The sequence below is a fragment of the Rhinolophus ferrumequinum genome, chromosome 4 (genome assembly GCF_004115265.2).
Source record: "Rhinolophus ferrumequinum isolate MPI-CBG mRhiFer1 chromosome 4, mRhiFer1_v1.p, whole genome shotgun sequence".
NCBI classification, from domain to species: Eukaryota; Metazoa; Chordata; class Mammalia; order Chiroptera; family Rhinolophidae; genus Rhinolophus; species Rhinolophus ferrumequinum.
Window position 1 is genome coordinate 65563260 of NC_046287.1, and position 24676 is coordinate 65587935.

Sequence of the window (24676 nt, forward strand, 5' to 3'; positions counted from 1 at the left end):
CAATGTATGTTTTACCCCAAAGGCCACAGCCAATATTTTAGAAGCTTTTTAGAAAAACAAGCAGAAAGTTTTATACTTGTTTCTGTTTGTATACATATAGTGGATGTTTCATTTTTATATTTTCACTAGGCTGGACACTTTTAAATCTCAGTCCCCTTTACCTGCACTTTAAAGGTCTTTAAAGGTTCCAATAATCGCCTTATGTGCCCTAGAGTCACCTATTTCCTTCCTAAAGCTTATCTTGCTTTCACACACAGTCTCATTTGCACATACAAGGTAATTTTCCTGCCCCCATAATCTATTCATCCTAAATCGTACCCAAAGACTCTGTGTATGGTTTATTTTTTCACAGATAACTTGAGGAAAATCTGAACAATGATGCATTTCTGCTTTGGAACATTAGGGATGTGAAATTAAGAAGCTGCTATGAGGATAGCAGAGAAAAAAATCTACGTAGATCAACTAAAAGGAAATGTGCAAAATGTGTAAAGAATCTACCATGGCCACTTAAACAATTTTCTCTCAGATATAAGCAAGGCTATTCCTCTTCATATTCCCTTCATATCACATTTATCATAAAAATACCCTGTCTGACAATGCAGGTTTCTCCTGGTACATTTCATCAGAGGTGGGACATGTTAGTTTTACAGTTTTTGGGGGGCATGCGGAATGCAGAAACTTCCTTCTTGGTGCCTTGTAGACTAAGAATTATAAATAACTACGATCTGTTCTCAAAGTTACATTATTTGTGAATGACATGGAATTGTATAGGTTGATTACATAACTAGATCTCTGGGTTAAAATGTAGGCTAATGTTTGTATAGAACACTATGAAATAACATTGGATATGTTTTCTCTTGCAGGATGGATTTTTTTTTTCTTAGTATATCTTAATTCCCATAAAAGATATTTACAGTTGAAAACTTGATCAAATGACCTAGAAACTTCTTGTCAATTAATTGCTGCTTTTAATAAGAGAATTTTAAGAAAATTGAGAGAGTAATCATGGAAAGATTTTGCTTTCCACTATTTAATAATTTTAATGGATTAATTATTTTACTAGACATGCATTTTCAAGTTTGCCACTTCTCCCACCTTTGGGTCAATTGAATGACCTTTAGAAAAGAAAAAAAGGCCTTACGTCATGAAAATAAAATTTTTCAAAAAATTGCAACCTTTCCACATACATTGCTAGGTAACTTAATAAAAAATACCTCCTCAGACATGTAACATGTCTTTGTAAGTCCATCTATGCATAAGGGTAAGTTTCTGATAAACAGCAGTTCCATTTACCATTCTGTGATTATGCTCCTCTAAAAGTTTCCAGTTAAATTTCTAAATCCTTTAAAAATTCCCCAAACTACTTTCAAAACCATACTTAATATGAATTAATTTTTGATACCTTTTCATCTTCATTAGTCTTTTACTTTTTTTAAGCAGGATAAATTTCAAGATTCAGATTTGTTGGTAAAATTATTGAGCTTTAAATGTAAAGCAGAAACAGCAATTGACTACTTAAAAACAGAAAACAGTAAAAAGACAAAAAGAAAAAAAAAGAAACTACTCAAACATATTTCCTTTTAGATCATATACCACAGAATGCATAAATGTATTCTCTCTTAAGCAATATTATTAAAGAAAAAAGCTTGATTTAACAGTCTGCCCCCCATATTCTACTCTGTATTATGATTATGTGTCATTATACACAATTAGCATAATTAACCACAATTAACCTTTCTACTTTATTGCAAACTCCTTCAGCCCAAGGATTATTCTCTATTTATCTCCCTCAACCATTTCTTTCTCCAAGAAATACACATCACAGTTCCTAGCATGATGCTGGAACTTCATAGGAACTGAATTATTTACTACTTGTTTATTTTATTAAAGAGAGGGAAAGTCCTCAGTAATCTAAGAATCAAATAGCAGAATAGGGTCATCAAATTTTAATCCTAAATTTACCACTCACTTTTTTTATTTATTTGACCTTAGTTGCCCCTTAGCCTATCCCTATTTATATTTTACTTTTCTTACTATTGAAATGGAGATGTTAATAGCCCAAAATTCCTTTCAAAAATTAAAATGATGAAATTTTTTATCATTACAAATAAGCGTCTCTGAAATATTTAACAAAGCCAATCTCAGTTTGTCCCTCCCTCTCTCTCCTTGTCACATTTCTAAAAAGCTTGATATTCACTGAAGAAAAGGCTCTGAAATAACTGAGCAAAGAACAAAACGATAGCTCATATTTGATGAACAATTCAACCTAAACACCAAATCTTTTAAATAAGAGATAGTTATGGACTTGGATGAAGATGAACACGGCTTTAGGTTATAAGCCACACTGGCGCATATAACTGGTTATTAAGATTTTGCTGACCTTTGGTAGAGTGAGAGACAAAATGAAAAGTGCCATTCAGGCAGTTCTTTGATGATTAGTTGAACTATGTATACAGAGCACTTTTATTAAAGAAATGAATTAATGCTAGATGCATTATAATAAGAGTAGGGCAGAGCAAAGTGAGAGATGACTACAGATGAACTACAAGAGACAGGGCGTCCTCTAGGTTTCAGTGGTGCCATCTATGAGGCTGCTAAAGCCTGGATTAGTGTGATCTCACTGAGTTTTCTATGCAACATTAAATGGAATGAGCTACGCATGCTTTTTTTTCTTTTCTTACTGAAAGGAAAAGTGAAGAGAAGAGCAAAGAAAAGAGGAGAAAAGAAACCCCTAATCAACATGCAGTTATTCTGGCGAAAGAAGCTAGTAATTTTTCAAAATCTACTTAATCATGGATATTTTTTAAAAAATAAACTGGATCCAGTACTCTTTGACCTTTAAATCCAAAGTCAGAACATTTTACAGATTTTAAAATGCTTCCCATGGATTCTAATTTGAAAACTGGAACTCATTGTTTTACTCTATCTTTCTTCAGAAAAGCATGAGTTCCTGGATTAAAACTGAGTGTATTCCTAAGAATGATTACAGGGAGCTCATAGGTACTAATAAAGAGTCTTTTAAAAATGATGTTTTGATTATATTCATTTTCTACCTCATTGTTTAAAATGGTAACCTTGCTTTTATTTGATCTTCCCAATTAATTTTCAATAACATCTATTTTCAATTTTCCTTTAAAATTCTCTGTGACTGATACCTATTTCCCGATTCTTCTCAAGTTGTCTGCTCCTGAGCTGTAGAGGGCCGTGCTGGTTTTGCCTGTCTAGCTACTTTCCCTTCCTTTAGGTACAGAACCCTGCTCTCTGTAATGAACCTATACCATGCAGTTCCCATGGGGCTGAGCCCATCTGCCTCACTAACCCAAACACACACAGCAGAAGCCATCTGACCTAGCCCCTGCCCAATCAGTCATTAATCTCCCTGGATACAGTAATTATCTTAGGGGTAAGCATATGATGCAAGCAAAGCCAATCAGATCCTTCCTTAAAATTTGCTGTTTTGATAAGGGAGTAGACTGTCTCTCTTTTTTTTTTTTTTTGTTTAGATTACGAGCAGAGGGGATACAAGCTTAGAGATACCAGTAGCTATCTCCCTGTCAGGCAGAGAAAACCCACTAAGAATGAAACTAACATATGAAGAGGAGCAAAGCATGAAGACTAAGAAACCATCCTATTATATCATTTGAGCCTTTGGATCAAATTGGATTAGTTATTTAAGCTATATACTCCCTTTATATTTAAACTCTTGGAGTTGAATTTCTATCACTTGTGATTGAGAAAGTCTAACTAAATCACCATCCATATTTCTTATTTTGCTACTTTATCATGTTGTTTCTCACTCTTTCCTTTTTCTTATTCCCTTTTTAAAATTTTTAATTTATTTATTTTTATTTATATTTTTATTTTTTTGTGGGGGAGCTGTTTCTTATAGCATCCAGGGTCTTTCAATTTAAAGACCTCTATTCCTATCTTCCTACTTCTCAGATTCCTAGATAAGTTGAAGAAATGAAGAATTAAGAAAGCCACAAAGTTCAGCATAAGTAAATTTATCAAAATCTTGGTAGCTCTATTCTCCTAGATGTTTTCTTGATATATACCTCTTTGTCTCCATTCTCTTGCCTCCATTTCACCATGAAAATTTTTTTAAAATCTTTTATATATAATCTGTTTAACTATTCTGCCTGCAATACTTAATAACACTATAGTTTAATGCTTCTCTTAAAAAAAAGACAAAAAATAAAAATGTCCTTCCTTCTCCCCGCTGATATACAAAAAGATGGAAGACACATTTTTTTTTTAATGTTCAAGAGACTAGTCCATTAAAAAGCCCCCAAAATATAAAATACAGAGAAATAATTGCTCCAGGTCTGACAATTTTCTACTAACAAATTTAGCCATCATACAAATAATTTCCAGGATTTATAATATTATACAATAAGTTAAACAGTAGTTAGCCTGGCAATGCATTAAACCAAAACAAACTACCACTGAGGAAGATTTGCCTGTTTGATGAAGATCAGATTCCCACTAATACGATGGCTCTATCACGATTTCCATCTCCATAAATAGCATGTTTTACAATAGATCATATCATTGTCAAAGTAATAAAACCAGTCAATGTTTCCCCCGCCTTTTACAGTATTAAACCCTTAAACTGTATTGTTATTAACTTAGGGCTCTCCTGTCCATTTTATTACATTGTAGATTGTGGAGAGTGTAGTATTTCAGTAAAAGTTGGCTTTGAGATAATTGGAATAAATGTGATTATATTCTTGGAGTCTTTATAAAAACTCCATTTTGATGCCTTTTCTTCATTTTTGTAAAGAAGGCCTCCTCGTATGGATCTCTCAAGACTTTGTGACAAAAGACCATAAAATTTGAAATCTGAGATTCAGATTTAAGTTTCTGCTCTAACACCTACTTAGTTTTTGAATTTCTGAGCCTCAATTCGTAAACCTGACAAAGGGGATGAAATCTAGGTCAGAGTTATTATGTGAATAAATGACTCAATAAGTGATAATATGCCTAATAAAATATAGTATGATACAAATACTAGTCACTTAGATATACATAGCACACACATATAGTTGTATAGTTCAAAAGAATAATTTTGTAGAACGTTAATTCCAACTATATACAAAAAGTATGATTTAGTTGTAACCTTGATCAAGAGTTTTGAGATTATCTTGTCCAGCAATGAAATGCAATGAGAGACAGTGAATGACTTTAGAAAGGGCAAAGGTAGAACTTAAGAATTATATTACACTTGCAGATAGTACCATAAGGAAAAAAAAAAAACATATTCACTTACAAGATGAAATGAACTGAACATGGAGGCAATAACTTACCCGAACATCTGAATGGCTGTGATATACAAGCACCTACTCTTATTCCAAGTCATGGTATTGTCCTAAATATCTGTAACTAACTCTAGGCAATCAGAAAGAAGGAAGTAATACCAGTTGCACAATTTCCTTTCCAAATTATTCTTTTATTGCTATAGGATGTAGTAATTTGTTTGTCTATAGTGGACAGAGCCACCACACACTTGAAAATGCCATGTTTATAGAAATCTGGAAACAGTTTGCATTCAATTAGAAGTAGCTCTCCAATAGTGACAGGACAGAGTTCATATTTTGCCACAAATAAAGACCTGAAATTGAAAAGTCATTTTTTTATTTTTCAGCTGAGAATCATGAAGCAAAGGTCTTGGCAGTTTCTCTACCATTATAGCAGGTAAGTCAGTTATAGCTGAAGGTGGAATGTAAGAACCATAGCTCTAAATCTCACCAATGGACCAGCGGACCCCCTCCCATCTAATCAATACATATCACTGTGCTATTCCCAAGTGAAAATGCCATATCCCATTATAGCAGAAATGTCTCTGCAGACAAAAGGCATTTTTTTTTCCCTTCAGCTAGTTCTTTTAGGTGCCAAATTAAAGACTGAATTGTTCATTTCATTCAGAGATTCTAAAGAGGACTTCCTGGATAAGTTCCTTTAAAATGCAGCCCTAGCTGAGGATACATAATATTTTGAAAAGACACAGTGATTTCTTGGCATAGAACTTTCTTTCCAGCGGCATCATTTAGACTAAAAATCATTAACTGTCTTCTTCCTCCAACAATAAGGATGCTGTCTTACATTGTTCAAATAAGATACAAGGACTTCCCTGATTTCCATTCTCTCTTCAGTGCCACATCACTTTCTTTAGGTATTCACTCTCTTCCATACTTAGGGGAGACCATCTAAAAGCCAGGTTGTCCTAAATAAGTCACATTCATTTTCCCATGTTAGGCTTACCCATATAGGTTTGAGATGAACAAGATTATACAGACAGAATCTGCGTCTCAGGGAGGTTACATAACTTGCCTAAGATTACACCGTAATTAACAGCACCACTATTTAGGCTTAGGAACATGAGTCCATCCAAAGTCTGCGTTCTTTCCACTTTACCTCACCACCTGTCATGCTTTGATGTGTAGCATAAAGATTACATGGGCTCCGGTGGTTCCACGCAATGCATTTTCCTTACTCTACAACATATACTCCCACTCCACTTTGTATCAAAGGCTACTCTTCGGTCTATTCACAAAAATCTCATTCTTTTTAATATTAAAGGCTTTTTCTTTGAGGCAACTAAACCTCATGGATCATAGCAGGTGAGAGTACTGACTAGGGTTGCATCCTGCTAAAGTATGACTTTAGACAAGATACACAGGGTCATCATCTGAAAAATGGAATAAGGTTTTGTAAGAACTATGAACCATCATTCACGTAAATCACCAGCATAGTACCTGGCACACACTAAGCCTTCAGTAAATGTTTGCTATTATTACTATTATTATTATTATTATTATTTGAAACATATTACTACTTAAGACTGTTTTCCAGAAACTTATCTTTATTTTCTTTCCTATTTCTATTGATTTGGCTTTTCATTTTTGTCTTCCTCATTCATATATTAAATTGGAATGGATGGTGCTTAATTCAGTAGTGGTTGTAAAACAATTGTATTTTTTCTAGAATTTGACAAAATTATCTTCAAAATGGGGTCATTGGCAGCTGGCATTTCACAGAAGTCATTAAGGTTTGTTCTAAATAATCTATTTGCTTTTTTGCAGATTTTATATAAAGCAGGAACAAGATAGTCCCACTTAGTGTTTTGTAAGGTTCAAGTACTCCTTCTAAAACCTGTCATTTGTGTGTAACAGGATACTCATTTAGCAAATTATTTATATGTTTTAAATCATAGATACCTGATTTACAAATAAAATAAAATGAAGGAAAATAATGTTGATCTTTATCAGGAGATTATAAGAAACTTTTAAAAGAATTATAATTAACAATTCTAAAAATAGTGAATGCACAATGCAAGTTCCTAATTATAAAAAAGAAGTAGCTAAAATTTACCTCACACAGGGAAGGATTAATAACTTTGATATTCTATCAATATTTATGAAATGCTAGGAAAAATAATATAAAGAGGGCAAAAATGATAAGGTGTTTGTACATGAAAAGTATATCCCTTAAAGCCCTCCAGTCAAGAATGATTTTATTGTTTCAAAATAAATAAATAAATAAAAATTTTAGATTAAAAAAATTTATTTTATATTTCTGATAAGTACTTAATTACATGGGGAAAATGCTTATGATGCATTAAGTAGATAAGAGGGAGGATAAATAAGTAGAAAACCTTAATGAAAAACACTGATTAGAAGAAAATACACTAAATATTAGCAATATTGTTTCTGTTAGGTAGGTGAGCAATTTTTATTTTCTACTTTTTGCTTTTTCAAGTCCAAAGTGAGTTACAAAAGAGCAAAGCAGAAGTTTGAGGCTGAGGGGGTCAGAGAAGGCTTTGGGGAGAAACTGGATGTTGGCAGAGAAAACACCTGGCGTCACAGGCAAGGCAGCGAACAAGGCCAAGGACACAAACTACCACTGCTGAACCCTCTCAAGATTCACCCAGCAGTGAGGGGCTCTCCAAACAGGGCTGGCAGGAAGGGGGTGTTTCCCTGTAAGGATGTGCACATTTGTACCTAAGGAGTTGAAAAGGAACAAAGCTGCAGCGCCTTTTTTTTTTTTTTTTTTACACTGACCCAAAAAGTACCCCAAATCGTTATAATACATAACAGGTTTGCTGAATCCATACTACTTCAGAACGGCCTTTCACAGTTTACTTTAGAAAACATTAATGTCAATAGTTCAAAGAATGTAGCCCACACAGACATGATGACATTATAATAGCATAATTCGCCTTTCACACACAGGGAATTACCAGTGCCTCCTTTCGGGCTGATATTAAATGGAAAAAAAAAAAAAGACACTATTCTTCAGGGCTGATTATTTCTGACCCATGTGAACTCTTCCAAGGCCTTTGACTCTTTTATATCTTTTGAATGTTTAAGTCCAGCTTATTGCTAGTGCCGATTCTTCAAGTTCCACCTTCAGCATTTACTAAATTAGAGATGTGTTTCTGTCACAGCACTCCTGCAATGCAGAGTGCTGCGAAATGCTGCCTTTAAATGAGCTGAGTGACTCAGGCTGCTTTCACAGTTTTAACCAAGACTGGACTTACGATTTTGCCACTACTGGTTTCGATTTTCCAACAATAAAGCATGGCTTTCATGAGATTTAAAAAAATGTATTCTTTAATCAATTCAACAATATTTACTGAGAGCCTACCATAAATGGGGAGTGATGCATGAAAATGGCACACTGAAATATTGTAATGTAATGGTACATAAAGTCTTCATTCTTAGTCTTAAACTTTTACTATATATCAGGAACTAATTCTGCCGAGAGTTAGAGATGAGAGTCAGATTTCAAAATTGTTTTCCTCTCGACAGTATTGCAATGCACAGAAATGTGAACTGAGAGATTCATTTCAGTTCCTTAAGGCCCTGGAAAACCAAAAGAAACATTTCTTCTCTTCCAAACTTACTCAGCTACTCTTAAGAAACACCCATTGATGATAGCATGAAGGGTTCCAATTACAAGAGTTTCAATAACTTTATTCAATGAATCATGCAGGGGAAAAATTATTCCCAGACAAAATGCCAAAAGGAAAATTTATTTTCAAAAAGAAAAGTATTTGCTTTTATATAGTAAACACTAAAAAATATAAAACAAAGCTCAACATGATTCCTTAATGGAAGTGAGCTAAAATCTATATAATTATACTAATATTTTTTTATAAGTAGAATTAAATAACAAATATCCTGAATTCCCCAGAAGGGATTATCATTTTGGAGTATGTAATGAGTGTCTTTAGAAAACAGAGGAAGCCAATTTAGTCCTTCTTAGTATTTCATTTCCTGTTTGATCTTACTAGATAGACTTTTGTCATTAATCCAGTTAAATGATGCTTTATCTAGCTAAAATGTAGCCAAACTATCATACTTCATGCAATAAAAAATATGTTTACATCATATCATTACAGTTCTGTTACCACCAACCCTAAAAGAAAGGCTTTAGGTCAAATGGGATCTATTTAAACAGATTGACAAAACAACTGAAGTTGCCAAAAGTACAGACCTTCTTTTCAACGGTTTTCTACCATGCTGATAGGCAAAGAAAATTGTTCCTTAAATACATTCTCTAGGTTGGAATTGAATAACTGGGAACATCTATTTATTGAAGAGCTTACACACTGAAGACTAGCTTTAAATAAAGAGCTAAACTAAGGCAAAGACTGTCATTATAAATTTTATTTTGAAGGTCTGATAAATTCCCTTGTTGGATATCAAAATTTAATTCTGTGTGATTCACAATTTATAAGTATCCTAGCTATTTTTACTAGTCCTTGCTAATGCCTTAAGTTCCCCTGGCATAGCACAAAGCACCAATCAATCTAACAGTTGTAGAACTCCATAAGCACAAAGCACATTTAACATTAAACAGATGAAAACTACTCTGAGATCTTGCCTAGGGACTTGCTTTCAAACGTTTTCATAATTAGTCACTTGGTATCAAATGTGAATTAAGGGCATCTACATATAGTTTCCTTACTCCATCACAGCCGACTTTATAGGAGAACTGAGGAGCTTTGGAATAAAGGCCCCAGATAGCTGGGTACCACGCCTCAGGCAGTGGCTAAAGGCATCATGACACACTTAAAAAAAAACAAAAACAAACCAAAAAAAAATAAAAAAACAAAAAAACAAACAAAACCCACAATGTTCTCTACTGCTCACCCAGAACAGGTCTCAGAGGCTATGCAGTTATTTTCTAGCCTTGACACACTATAATTTCCTAAAACTACTACGTCGGATATCTTTTAATATCCATATGTATCGTAGGGGGAGGGGGCACCTAGTTGACTCCAAGCAGAGCAGGGGGCTATTTCTAGTCCAAACAGCAAATACCATCCTGCTCCCAAACCTGATACCCTGCCCTTCAATAAGTGCAGAGGATAGACGTGAACATGCTCTTAGGAAGCAGATATGGTTTGGGGTTAAAAATCTTGTGAACAGAATATTTAAAAATACTTACATGAAGAAGTATTTGCTGCTTCGGTTGTTACTGATATTCTAATGGGAGACTCTATAAAACATAAAAGTGGAATGAGGCTTTATTGAGTCATGCCACTTGTGTTCTTAAACTAGAAATTGGCCAGGCTTAAGTATCATCTAGAAAAAGAGGACCAGAATACGGTACAACAGAAAAGCTGAAGCATTTCAAAGTCAAAAGAAGATATGTGCAATACACAAAGACCACAAAGCAATATTTCTGTAGTCTAGACTCAAAGACTTTTGAAAGACATGAAAATGGAGTCAGTCCATCTGCCAAGATATCCCACATACCAACTGTTGTATGCACTTTCTAGAAATACTACTCTGAACATATCCACACTACAGGTGAGACATAATTCCTTCTCTTATGGTAGGTGTGGTTTTGATTCTAAGGAACATAAAACTAAAAAGAATGATCCCCATATTCAAAGAATACAAGTCAACTTTCATGTGCAAAGAAAAAAATAGAAGAATGAGAATATTTTCAGGCAACTTGGTCTGCATAAACATCTGACCAAACACGGTGCTAAATAAAGTCCATGCACGATCTACTAAAGCAATTACATTAGGATCAAATGAAACATGCTAAATAAGTACATAATACAATCATTAGAGACATACAGTGGCAAGATTCTCTTAGGTAGCAAGGATAATGGAAGGAAACCAGTATTTAAGTACAGACAGAGCATGAAACATAACTCATGCACAAAAAAAAGCATGGGGCCTAAGGGTTTTTATTAGTAAGAAATAAGAACAACTTAATATCAAAGAAAGATTGACATTCAGCAGCCAGAAAGTTATAAAGATTCAAGTCATATATCAGAAAATAATAGTTACAGTCCAAATTCCCAACACAAGCATCACATAAATTTAAAAGCTCAGGTTTGTAACATCATCTACTGGAGTTAAATAATGAAGTACCTACATTAAATGCCTGAATGAAAGGTGAAGAAATTCAGATAACTCAATACTTTTTTGGTCATGGTTTTCTTTTTATCTCTATCTTTCTCTCCCTCTCCCCCCCGCCCCCGCCCTCTCTCTCTCTCTCTCAGAAAAGTAAGATTCTCTCAGACTCCAGGATCATTCTACCCTACAATGCACATTCTTACATCTTAGTAATGACACATGAATATGCCCTAAATATGGCCAAAGAAGTCTAGGATATAGACAAATTAAGTTTTATGATTTGAACAATAGCTTTGAAGGGAAGATGAAAAACTGGTGAAGGTAAAATGGAAAGCTATAGTGTGCTGTTTTAGATTATATGGTCTGCTATAGGTTCAACAAGGTACAGGATATATTAAAAAAAAAAAAAAAAAGAAAATCAATGAATCCAAAACTTTAAATACAGGGTAATGGAAAGAATATTGAGTTTGAAGTATCTGCTCTTGCACTAGCTGAGCTATATGGCTTAACATTCCTAATATTTCAGTTTCTCATTTGTAAAATGAAGAAAAATAAAGTCTTGTTTCACAAATCTCTTGTGATTATCAAATGAGATGTAAAAATCTTTGTAAACTGTGAAGTATCAAAGAAAAAACAAGTTGTTATACTTTTGAAGTGAGTTTTGAATCTAGGTCTACAGAAACTTGTTTCCAATTAAAGATTAATGTTTAAATATTTTAAGGTTCTGTTAACTATAGCATTGCAGAGGATAAGAAAAAGTAAAAAAAAAGTTAAATTAGTTAAATTCACAGCTAGTGGAGAAATCAATGAATTACGGTTATACATGCATTAATGGAGTTGGGTGGTAAGTAGTGAGTATCTTCTCAGACTATAATTGCTATCAGCAAATATTATAGGCAAGTAAGAAGCAAACAAACAAAAAAAAACCCCCCAAAAAATGTGGCATTTTAAAAAGTCAGGCCTATAACAGTGTTTTGTTTATGTTTTATTTTTAAGTTTAGTGACCCACAGCTGATCGTCATGAGCCCAAAGGTCAGAGATCAGACATTGATACATTATCCAGGAATAAACTCTGATGGATGAAAGAGAGCACAGGCAGCCAAGAGGAGCACCTTCAAAAATCTAAAAACTAAATTTATAATCTAGATGTCTCCTTTACTGGTCTAATGTCACAAAATTGTATCTAGACGTAGATTTCTTTTCTCATGCTTGCCTCTCAGGCCCAAGTTCAGACATACATCAAGAATTGTACTCCTTTAAGTAAAATCCAAAAAGGCAGAAGGAACTGGAGGAAAATATTGGGGCAGAAAACAAGAACAGCTGAAATGTGGAAGCATTAGGGGTTCTGATTAGTAGGAGCAGCCAGCAGTTATGTCTGCCATCCTGGTTAGTGAAATTTGACGAGCTTCTTTTCCTTACCTGAAGACACATATGCTGTTTCAGTTGAGGCTGGCATGCCAGTGATGATCTCTGCAAAATAGAAAACGTTATAGGATATTGTGATGTATAATCAGGCCAGGAACCAGTTCCACAGCCTGCCTTCATTCAACCTAAAAATGAGTGTAAAGGAAGGAAGTATTGCAAAGGGGTGTTGAAAGCCCAGCCTTTATCCATACAGAGAGGGAGAAATGCAAAAAAAAAATGTCCAGATAAGTAGTTCTTCTTTCTTGAGCAAAGACCAAGAGATGAGCTGTACTAGAATAATTAGGAAAAATTCACTGCCCCCACTGAGGTCAGTGAAGGAGAATACGGCAAAGGGGCTGTGGGCTCCTCCACAGAAAGGAACGAAGAAATAGCAGAAGTAAGAAAATTAAAGTTATACGATCAAAGCTGTGATCAACATTTTTAAATTGTAGATCTTTGGAGAATTACATTTCTGTTCAAAAATAAGAGCAAGCAATGTTTCTAGTTGAGATTGATGAAAAACAAATTCTGGCTTTGAACTCTATACAATTGCCAATGGTAATCAAGATGGGTGCCTTTTCATATTATCGACATTGCATAGCTACTCAGGGCAGGGCATGGAGTAAGCTGACAGCTCCGATCCCAAGGAAATGAAGAATAAACCTGCACACTTCTGGACACACCATTATCGTGGAAATTGTGATAGTCTTGTTCAAACTTTGACTTGCGTTCTTACCACCTTTATAATGGAATAAAGAATGATTACACTGTCTAACTAATTCTGTATCCATTCAGTCCTTCAGAAAAGGGTTTCAGTTGTTAGGATGTAATATTTTCAGTAAGGTATAGTTTTTTAAGCCTGGAAAGAGGTAGAAATGCAACGATGAATACCATTTCACCTTCACTGTGTGAATAATTATTGTGAAATACCTTAATAGTATTCTACTACATACTATTTACTAACCAAACCAAGAAGTAAGTTGAATCTGTTGTTTTAGATTTATATACACATGATAGTAGTATATGACCTGCTTAGGATTTTAGTAGGATCTAGTAACTTTTGTAAAATAGATGTATTTTACAATCTATCATTTTATGTTTGAATTAATAGCCTGTTAATCCTGGGGGGTAGAAATGTTCATGATCAATGTAATCATCTTTAAATATAGAGATGACCCTTAGGGTTTCCATGATCACTAGAGCACTGATCTAGTAGGTAAGAGGAATGAATTTAAGTGACAATATTTCTTCAACTTCAGAGACTTCATTAGGGATAAAAGGTGTTGTGTAATTGGAAGGAAAAAAACTGGCACGTGAGATTCAGCTGGGATGCTGAAAAATAAGCATGAGGTTTAATACAAATATATAAAGATCAGAAATGTACCTTTAGTAAGACCAAATGTGTCTTTCACATGTAAATTGAGTAGGAAGGTCCTCTCTGATCAAGCATTAGGAGGAGGATAAACCATTCAAGGTATGAGATTATTATCAAGCCATCAGAGTTGCCTACACAGTTTCTTCCCCATTAAAAATGGAACAACGTGAAAGGAATCAGTTCGTGAGGGTATATGACAGCCTTTGGACTTTCTCAAGCAGCAGGCATTAAAGAGGATATTCTGAGTTGGCAATATGGCAATATTAGCTCTCTTGATTTGGGCTGCAGGAAATGAAATTATTCTTCATTGGGGAAAATTTAATCTGAGAGAAACTTTTTTAACCCAAGATTCTGGGCATTTGTCCTTCTCTTTGAACACCTAGCAGAAGATCCACATTCTCAAGCCAAGTGCTCACATTAGGAGAGACGCTTCCTCATTCTGTTCTTCAGGATCAATCAGTGCTATGATAGCCAGACTGAAGTAGTAAACTCAGAGTCATGAGGATTGGGCAAAGGTCCCAATCCCAACATGAATAAAGACTCGTTCCACATTTATTTTTGACAAACTAAGTAGTTGGTCACTGTGACCTTCCAAGGAAAAAAAAAATCAGAGCTCTTCTATCTCCTGCATAAAAGATCTCATATTAGAGGAAAGGTTAACCATAACATTTCCTTTTTTAATTGAATGCTACGTAAAAATACCAGAACAGGAGGTTACTATAAAGATGCATCTATACAGAGACAACTTAAAATAACCTCCTTTCCTATAATTAGATATTTATGTTGGAGACTTTAAAAAATATCTTTAATGATTATAGTTCCAAATAAAAACCTTCTGACTTACCTTGAGGGAAATACAAGCGCAGAAGTTACGTACTTCTATGCTAAAAGAATCTTGCTAATAAGAAAAGTTAATCTTTTTTATTAAAACCACTCAGCAAGCATTTTTATTTGTGTTTTGTGTAGAATCTGAAGATTTAGGAAATAATCTTTTGTTGTGTGATTGAAAATAATTTTACTTTAAATTATAGATTTAAAAAATAGTAAGTCCTGCAATCTCCTTGATGTTTATTTAAACATATTTTCCTGCAGTAATTTGGTACATTAAATTTGTTAATTTATAAAGGACATCCCCTTCATTAGTGTAAAATAATGAGGATTTAGAATCATTAAGGAATTGAACACAACTGAGCAACTTATGCTGAGTAGGCAAGTAAACATAAGGAACATTAGTATATTTGTAATGTTTGAACGGTTTTTTAATTAATTGAATCTGGTCTCAGTGTCTAAAAAAATAACATCTTCTAGAAAGCAATTTTTCAATCATTTTGTATGTATGACTTATTTGAGATCTCACCATGAGCATAATATACTAAATATAACTATTCAGCAAAACACATATACATATATACAAACATACATATGATGTGTCTGTATGTATTTAAACATCCAATTATGTGACTCTGTTATTCTAAATTTTACAGGTCATTTATCGTGCATACAAAAAAAATTGATCAAGTCACTTTTTTAAAGGTTTAAAGCTTTACCAATGATAATAAATGAACCCACTTATTTATTATCATTGGTAAAGATGACTTCAGGAACATCTTTGAGCATCTAAATTCTTGCTCATAATGAGTATCTCTCTAAAGCAACTGGGACATTTTTAATTTAATACATGGTGTAAAGACAGGACAGATACTACGCAATGAAAAGACAACTCTATTCCATTTATATTAGCCTTCATGGGAATCCTACATAACACGCCATACACGGAGGCTACTACACAAATTATCAAACATGTTTTCTATGCTTCTCAGTATAAGGATAGGTTGTTCAACCATGTCACAGCATTTGCAACAATGTTGTCAACTTGGGAGAGGGTGTGAGACTAAGTCTGTTACCATATAAGCAGATATTTTAAAGGATCAATTGATTTATTAATAAAATTTTGTAGCAATAATATTTTTCTGCTCATCACAAATGAAAGTTATTTTATTGTTATGAGCCCAATTGCTCCTATGGGATCTTGAATCTTGCTCATATAATCTTTCTCCTGATTAAAAAAGAAAACCTAGTAGAAGATATAATTGATTAGCTGTATATTCTCCTGTATTAATCTTTTAAAAGGGAGCAGTACTTAATTAATTGAAAACCAGCTATGTCTATTATTCTCTTCCATAGCCTTATGCCCAGGAGTTTTCATGGGGCTTCTTAGCTAAGAATTAATTGCAAAATTAAGGATTCCTATATAAAAACCAAGCCAGTAAAATATAAATAAAAATAAACATATAGTGTGTGAGCTTTGTAAGCACAGTGTATGTGGTCTTTTAAACTGCCATATTTAAATTCATAAAAGAAATCCACTTGTAATCCATCATGTAATGATAACTCCCCGTGAGATCCTTCTTTATATGAAAACTCAACTGGACTTTGTTAGACTTACTAATCCCAGAAGTAATTAGCAGCTTGCATACATTTATATCTGTATACTGTATGACAAATTCTTTTTTCCAAATAAGATAGGGATTAAAAGGCAATGGAAAGGCAGAAAACATAAATTTATAAAATACAGCCTAACAAAATAATTGGTTATATGTATATTATTTTATAAATGCTTGTAAATAATGGAAATATGGTCATTGTTTCACTCAAGCATAAAATGATCCAAGGGGAATTTCTGTTTTTTTTTTTGTTTTTTTTTAATCATTTCACATATATTTAGTTGCTAATCTAAGTAGATCTACCAAATGAGTATTATTGCAGGAAGTTCTGAATATTGCGTGGAATAATTTTATGACCTAAAGCTAATTTTATTCTAATAGACAGTTATCTTAGCGTGATTAAACATAGAGTCACAAGCAAGGTCATTTTGTTACACTATTCTTTTTTTCTGATAAGAAAAAAACAAACAAAAAGAAAACAGTGTCCCTTGCATGTCTTCCCCTAACCTTTGCCATCTCTTTTAGAATCTTGTACCAAAATATATCGTAAACATATTGGCACAAAGAAGGCACCTTTGCATAGCATGGAATTAGGAAAATTAGCTCACAGCAACATACCAGGATCTTTCATCAAGGTGACCTATATAGAAACACATAGTTGTGTACTTATTGGAAAAATACGGGAGAGTTGACTAAGATAACACAAAAACAAACAAAATGACTGATATTTTGTAGAAAACATAAATTAAAATCTCAAGAGGCGTTCTACACAATATTTTCATAATGTGTTCTTACGTTTAAGCCTTTGTTTTTTTCCCCTAGGACCCCAAAGAAAAAGAAATTCTGGAGAGTTCCACTTTCAGCCCAAGTGAATAGTAACTATGCATTAGGAAACAATGGGTTAGCCATGTGGCCGTTTATGACCACAGCAGAGTGTTCTTTTTCTCTCTGAAAGAGTGTTTCTGTGCAACCTTTGCCCAGATTCCTAGGGAAACAGAGATGTGACAACACATCTGACTGTTACAACACACTCAGATGTGCATCTGAGTCCCACAGAGCTCAGGACCTAAGCTGACTTCGTTGATAACCAGCCTTGATCCGACTATAGCAAATTCATAGATAGCAGTGGAAGAGGGTGAAGGATCATAATGATTATACTCAGATAGTTTCCTTTCAGTTGAACTGTAAGCCCCTGAAATGTAGTGAGAAGAGTCACCCAAAACACACAGTGCACTGGCCTTGTCAATCACGGCCTGCCAAGCCACACACTCTGATGAGCAGTACTTCCTGCCCACGGCCTCGGAAGAGAGAGACGTTTCTAGGCAGCCTTGCTTCCAGCTTTTCTCTTTCAGGTGGAGCCTGTGGTGGGCACCTGACCAGAAGGCAGATGATCTATAAGCTCTCTAGGTTTTTTAGTGTGGTCTGGTATAATAAGCTCTACCAATCAGATCCTTGCTATGGGGAATTTAATTTGGGAACTAAGGAAACAATCAGATAGTAGGAGTTAAAAATCATAGAATGCCTTCAAAAGAGCCATGAAGAAGAATATGACCAAGTGGAATAATAATCAGGTCAAAGCTTGAAATTATGAAGAAGCATAGCTGAAAGCAGGAGAGGTGGGAAGATAAAAGAAATAGCAGAAGAGTCAAGACGTATCTGAGGCATAAGAAAGGTAGAAACAGAGAAGAGCCACAGAGTCCTATTGCTTAAATTCTTAGAGATGCCTTGGGTACAATTTCATCTCCTTGAGGCCCAGATACAATGAAGTCCTAGTCCTTCCTCATGGAATCACTCTCTCCTTATGCCTCACATCATTCCTTCAGGTTTAGTTCTTCACAGACCACAGAATCTACCTTACACACTTACAAACACATAGTCAGGTACAGAGTGAACTATACTGGACCAGGAATAAAAGCAACCTGGGTTTGTATCCCTTTTTTCTTCTTAATATCTTTTGATAAAGGTGGCTGTCTTAGGAAACAATCTAACTCTCCATTTCTTTTTAAATACTATGAGAGGGTTGGATAAGGATGAACTCTTCCTTATGTTCTAAGAAGAAAATAGGACTTCCAGTCAAGATGGCACAGTAGGTAACTGCTGTGCTTACCTTCTTTCAGGACCACATCAAAATTACAACTAAACACACAAAAAAAACACCATCATTGAGAATCACCTGAAATTTTGCTCGATCAAAGACCTACAACTAAGAACATACAGAAGAAGCCACCTTGAGACTGGTAGGAGGGGCAGAGATGTGGAACAGGCTGGTTCCAAACCTGCGTGTGACCATCAAAAATTGAAAGGGATATCTCGGCTGCAGAGTTACCCACCAAAGGAGCAAGGGGTCCTAGCACCACACCAGGCTCCACAGCCCAGGATTACAGGCCAGGAAGATAAGTCCCCATAATTTCTGATTGTGAAAAACAGAGCAGATTGTGGCTGAGTGGCTGATTGTGGCTGGAGTCCCAGGTTCTCCTCTTAAAGGTACTGTGCATGGACTTACTCACTGATGGAATCACTGGCTGAGCTCCAGCACTGGGGCAGTGCTTGAGAGGAGACAGGGAAGTACGGGGAATGGAAGGGTAGGGGGAAACTGAGTTATCTGGCTTCATAAAGCAGGCTGGAGGGGCAGCTTTCTCCTGGAGGGAGGAGCTAGTGGAAGCCATTGTTTCCTTGTTGAGCCGTGTCCTGTCCCCGTGTGCAGACGGGGTATGCCATATCTGGCTGCCATATCTGAGGCTCCATCAAGCTGGCTGACACCAATCGTTTGCCACGCCCTGGTGACCATGCCTGAGATGGTGCCTCACCCAACTATCTGGCACACCCAAACTGTTTCCAGTGGATTTTTCCATATAAATCACCTTCCTTGGTTCATGCTGCAGGCTTTTCCAAAGTCTCTCAAAGGTTCATGGAATCCAGAGAAGCAGCATCTGGCTTGAGCATGTCCTGTACCTCTGGCTGAGCAGCCCTAAGGCCAGCATTAGAAGTTCATGGCTTAGACTCACAAGGAAATTCCAAGCTTGGCACTAGTGGCAGCCATCTGAAGAGTGCTTTGTGGCTTCTGCCACAAAGGACAAGGGACCCAGACAAGGGACACATCTAGAGTGCGTGACTCAGGTGACCAGGAAGACTGCACTGAGCCCCACAGCACACCTACTATATAAGGCCACTCTACTAAAACCGGGAGACATAACAGCCCTACATAATACACAGAAACAAACACAGGGAGGCAGCCAAAATGGGGAGACAAAGAAACATGCCCCAAATAAAAGAATACAATAAAGCTCTAGAAAAAGAACTAAACAAAATGGAAACAAGCAATTTACTAGATGCAGAGTTCCAAACACTGGTAATAAGGATGCTCAGTGATCTCAGCAAGAACTTCAACAAAGAAATAGGAAACATAAAAATGGAGATAGAAAACATAAAAAATAACCAGTCAGAAATGAAGAATACAATAACAGAAATGAAGGGAAACAACAGCAGATTAGATGAGGCAGAGGATGGAATCAGCAATTTACAAGATAAGGTAGCAGAAAACACCCAATCAGAACAGCAGAAAAAGAATCCAAAAAAATGAGGCGAGTTTAAGGTGCCTCTGGGACACATCAAGTGCAAATTTGTATTACAGGGGTACTAGAGAGAGCAAGGAATCAAAAACCTATTTGAAGAAATAATGAAGGAAAACTTCCCTAAGTGAAAGAAATAGGTATACAACCCCAGAAAGTGCAGAGATTCTGAAACAAGATAAACTCAAAGAGGCCCACACTAAGACACATCATAATTAAAATGCCAAAGGTTAAAGACAAAGAGAGAACCTTAAAAGCATCAAGAGAAAAGAAGATAGTTACCTAAGGGAGTTCCCATAAGACTGTCAGCTGATTTTGCAACAGAAACTTTGCAGGCCAGAAGGGATTGGCAGGAAATATTCAAAGTACTGAAAAGCAAGGACCTACAACCAAGGGTTGAAGCTTTGCTATCATTTAGAATCAAAGGACAGATAAAGCGCTTCCCAGATAAGAAAAAGCTAAAGGAGTTCATCACCACCAAACCAGTATTACAAGGAAACTTAGGACTTCTTTAAGATGAAAAAAAAAAAAAATCTAAAATATGAATAATAAAATGGCAATAACTACATACCCATCAACAATTACTTTCAATGTAAATGGACTGAATGATCCAGTCAAAATATGGGGTGGCTGAATGGATAAGAAAACAAGACCCTTACCTACGCATATGTTGCCTACAAGAGACTCACTTCAGATTGAAAGACACACACATAGACTGAAAGTAAAGGGATGAAAAAAGATATTTCACAAAAATGGAAACAGACAAACAAACAAGCTGGGGTAGCAATACTTACACTAGACAAAATAGACTTTAAAGAAAGGCTATAACAAAAGACAAAGAAGGATCTAGCAATCCCACTTCTGGGTGTTTATCTGAAGAAATACAAAATGCTACTTTGAGGTGGCATGCTCATCCATATGTTCATTGCAGTATTGTTTACAATGGCCAAGATGTGGAGGCAACCTGTGTGTCCCTGAATGGATAAAGAAGAGGTAGTACATATATACAATGGAATGTTACTCAATCATAAAATCAAATGAAATCTTGCTATTTGCTACAACATGGATGGAACTAGAGGGTATTGTGCTGGGTGTAGTAAATCAGACAGCGAAAGACAAATGTCATATGATTTCACATATAAGTGGAATCTAAAGAACAACAACAAAAAAACCCAGAAACAAACTCATAGATACAGAGAATATTTTGATGGTTGTCAGATGGAAGTGGGTTTGGGTATGGGTGAAAAAGGGGAAGAAACCAAGAAGTATAAATTGGTTGTTGCACAGTGGTCATGGGGATGTAAGGTACAGCATAAGGAATATAGTCAATAATATTGTAATAACTATGTATGGTGTCAAATGGGTACTAGATCTATCAGGGTGATAGACGAGAGGGGGGTTGGGAGCAGGGTGGAAAAGGTGAAGGGATTAAGAAATACAAATTGGTAACCATAAAATAGTCATGGGGATATAAAGTAAAGCATAGGGAATATAATTAATAATATGGTAATAACTATGTATGGTGCCAGGTGGGTACTAGTCAGGGGGATCACTTTGTAAATTATATAAATATTGAAACACTATGCTGTACACCTAAAATTAATATAAAATAATACTGAATGTCAACTGTAATTGAAAAATTTAAAAAGGGGAATAAGAGGTTCAAAGTTCCAGGTATAAAACAAGTCTTGGGGATATAATGTACAGCATAGGGAATATAGTCAGTAATATTGTGATAGCGTGGTACGGTGTCAGATGGTTGCTGGACTTATCATAGTTACTACTTCTTTAGCATAGAGAATATAATCAATAATATGGTAATAACTAAAGATAGTTCTATGTGGGTACTGTTGAATAACTATGACGTACACCTGAAACTAATATAATATTGCATGTTAGCTATATTTTAATAAAAATCTTAAAAATAAATAAATAAAAACAAGACCACCTTGCAGTGTAATTTGAATTCTTCATTCTCCTTCAAATGCTTTAAATAAGCTAATAAGAACCCACTCCCTAAAGAATTTTTCAGTTAGTTGTTTAAGAATGACTTTGTTACTGAACTTCCGAACTTTGTCCTGAACTTCTCTTTATTTTCATCAAGTAAGATTCATTATCAAAAACATCCCTACTTCCATCTCTCTACACAATAACTGGTCAAAAGTATATATTCAAATTTGAAACTAATTCTTTTTTTTTTTTGAAGCTAATTCTTGAATTAACTAATATGCAAAAATGATTTGGATGTTTCTCCTATGACAGAAATGTGAAAAACCATATTATCAAACTTTTGCTGCCCCCAAATTAATTAAAAAAACCCTATTGTTTTTTGCCAGGAATAATATAGTGGTAAATAATTCACTGTATAATCCTGTCAATCAGAAAACATGGAATAATCGCTATAATGCTACTACTGTAAGTATTCAGTGAGACCATGACACTTACTCTAATTTCATTTTCCTGAGACTTCACAGTATGCATAGCTACACAAATCTAATCCAAATGTCACAATCGTAATTCAATAATATTTACCATGAGGGGACACATCGAACCAAGCCAGTGACAAACTGAGAACAAGCTACTGAATACGGTATAATAGAAAGGAAAAAATAAGCACTGAAATTAATTGATAAGTTTGTGTTTCAAGTAGCACCCTATAAAATTGCACATGGGGCAAAATATTAGGAAAATCTACTGCTTAACTTGTGCTGACTAAAAAGTAAAGTGAAGTTATATTTACTCATATAAATTTTAAATGCCTTTATATTTTAAACTCTAAATGCAGCTCCTAAAAATAGTAATGGAAACTACTTTCCACTGTTGTCCTTTACTCTCTGTGGAGGAAGGTAGTTAAAATGCAAATAATGAACTTTAATCACACTGTAATAGAGTAGTTTGTTGAAAAGTCCTGAGCAGTCTAGAAATTAACCTGGATTTTCTCAACCCTGTTCCTTATTTTTTTCTCAATCCCTTTTCCCTAGCCTATTAATTCAAACTACTGACACAAACACATCAGTCTCCTATGGAGTTAACCCTTAAAGTTACTTTTATTCTTCCCTTGTTGGCCTAGCATTTTTACTTTATCACTTTAAGAGATCAGGTCTCTTCAGTGGACACTCTTTCTCACCTCCTACCTAGGAGCAGTGCAATTAGGCTTGGTTTTGTCATAGACGGCAAGGCTTGTGACGGCAGTAGTTACGTGCTATATTCAAAAAGAAAAAGAAGCAACAAAGGTTTTGAAATAGCATTTTATTATTTCAAGAGATTTAGATGCTCACTGCTAGGTCATCATCAGCTTCTACAGACGACTCCATTAAATTGTGGAGTATTGGGATGTCATGAACAGACAGCCACCAGCTGCGATGCTTTTACTTTCTTCAGATAACTCAGAGAAGTTGTCAGAGGGTAGGTGACACATGATACCTCCGAGTCATTCACTTGTTTAACAAATATCCTTGGGCACTGTTCTCAGAAAAGCAGAAGCTGAAGCCTATACACAGGAAATGCCTATTTCAGCCTAACTAGACCTAAAAAAAACCTGATAGGTCTAACTTTCTACTACCTAGAGCCAGATGTATTAAAAATACATATATAAACATAAAACTTGCCAAGTGTGAGTCAAGACTGTTTACAAACATACACAACGTATATACATTCATGTATAATATACACATGTATGTAAATATATACAAAACACATAAATTCTGTATATATATATATATATATATGTATTGTGTAATAAATACATACATATATACACATTCTGTTGTGGAAAGAGCCAAAGACGTGACTGCCTTCACTACTAACTTAAAGAGAAGTATAACTTCTCTTAGCAACCTGCCCTGTCTCTGTCATTCGTGAACTTATTCAAATCCTTTTTTTAAAAAATTGATGTATATTTCAGGTCTATGTTACGCCAAGGAGTGAAGAGCTTTATGGAGGGCACACGAGATAGTTAAAATACATATTTTCTTATTTGTTGACAATGAGATTTAACACACCAATCTATTGTAAGTCTTACCAATGCCTTGATTATGCCTGATAGATTGATAAATGGAATGTAGTAGGGTATCTCTTACCATTTGAATCCACAATGGTGATATTGGCAGAGGCACTGTCATTTCCTGATTTGCTGAATACTTTGCACATATATTCTCCTGAATCAGCCAGCGATGCTTTGTGAATGACAAGTTCTGACTTCCTGTAAGATCAGGACCGAAGTGGTATAAGTATATTTCACAGAAATACAATGATCATCAAAATATATTTCTCTGTAGTTTCAGACTTCTCAAACTCCCCCTTCCCCATTCTACACATACCATATTAAAACACAGCTTCGTAATATATAAATGCATAATTTTACCAAGGAAAAGTGAGATACATCGTACTTAAGTGATACCATGGATATTTATCACAGATCGGAAATTTAAAAGAAGTCTTCTCTAATTTTTCTTTTTATTCCTCTATCACCACCACCACCATTAACTGCATTAAGCCTCAGAT

General features: G+C 35.1%; 1 protein-coding gene across 19 annotated transcripts in view; it reads right to left on the bottom strand.

Annotated features, from left to right (window-relative positions):
• Positions 1 to 24676, bottom strand: part of NRG1 (neuregulin 1) — a 973831-nt gene that overhangs the window by 127328 nt on the left and 821827 nt on the right. For 12 of the 19 annotated variants that reach the window (XM_033104323.1, XM_033104321.1, XM_033104322.1 and 9 more), the window contains exons 3-5: positions 24253 to 24374; positions 12801 to 12851; positions 10456 to 10506 (exon numbers count right to left, since the gene is read on the bottom strand). In XM_033104323.1, coding sequence (XP_032960214.1) covers positions 10456 to 10506; positions 12801 to 12851; positions 24253 to 24374 — 224 coding nt within the window. Of the gene's footprint in view, positions 1 to 10455; positions 10507 to 12800; positions 12937 to 24252; positions 24375 to 24676 lie in introns of those variants that run through there. The other 7 variants (XM_033104324.1, XM_033104335.1, XM_033104344.1 and 4 more) reach the window with 3 other exon arrangements.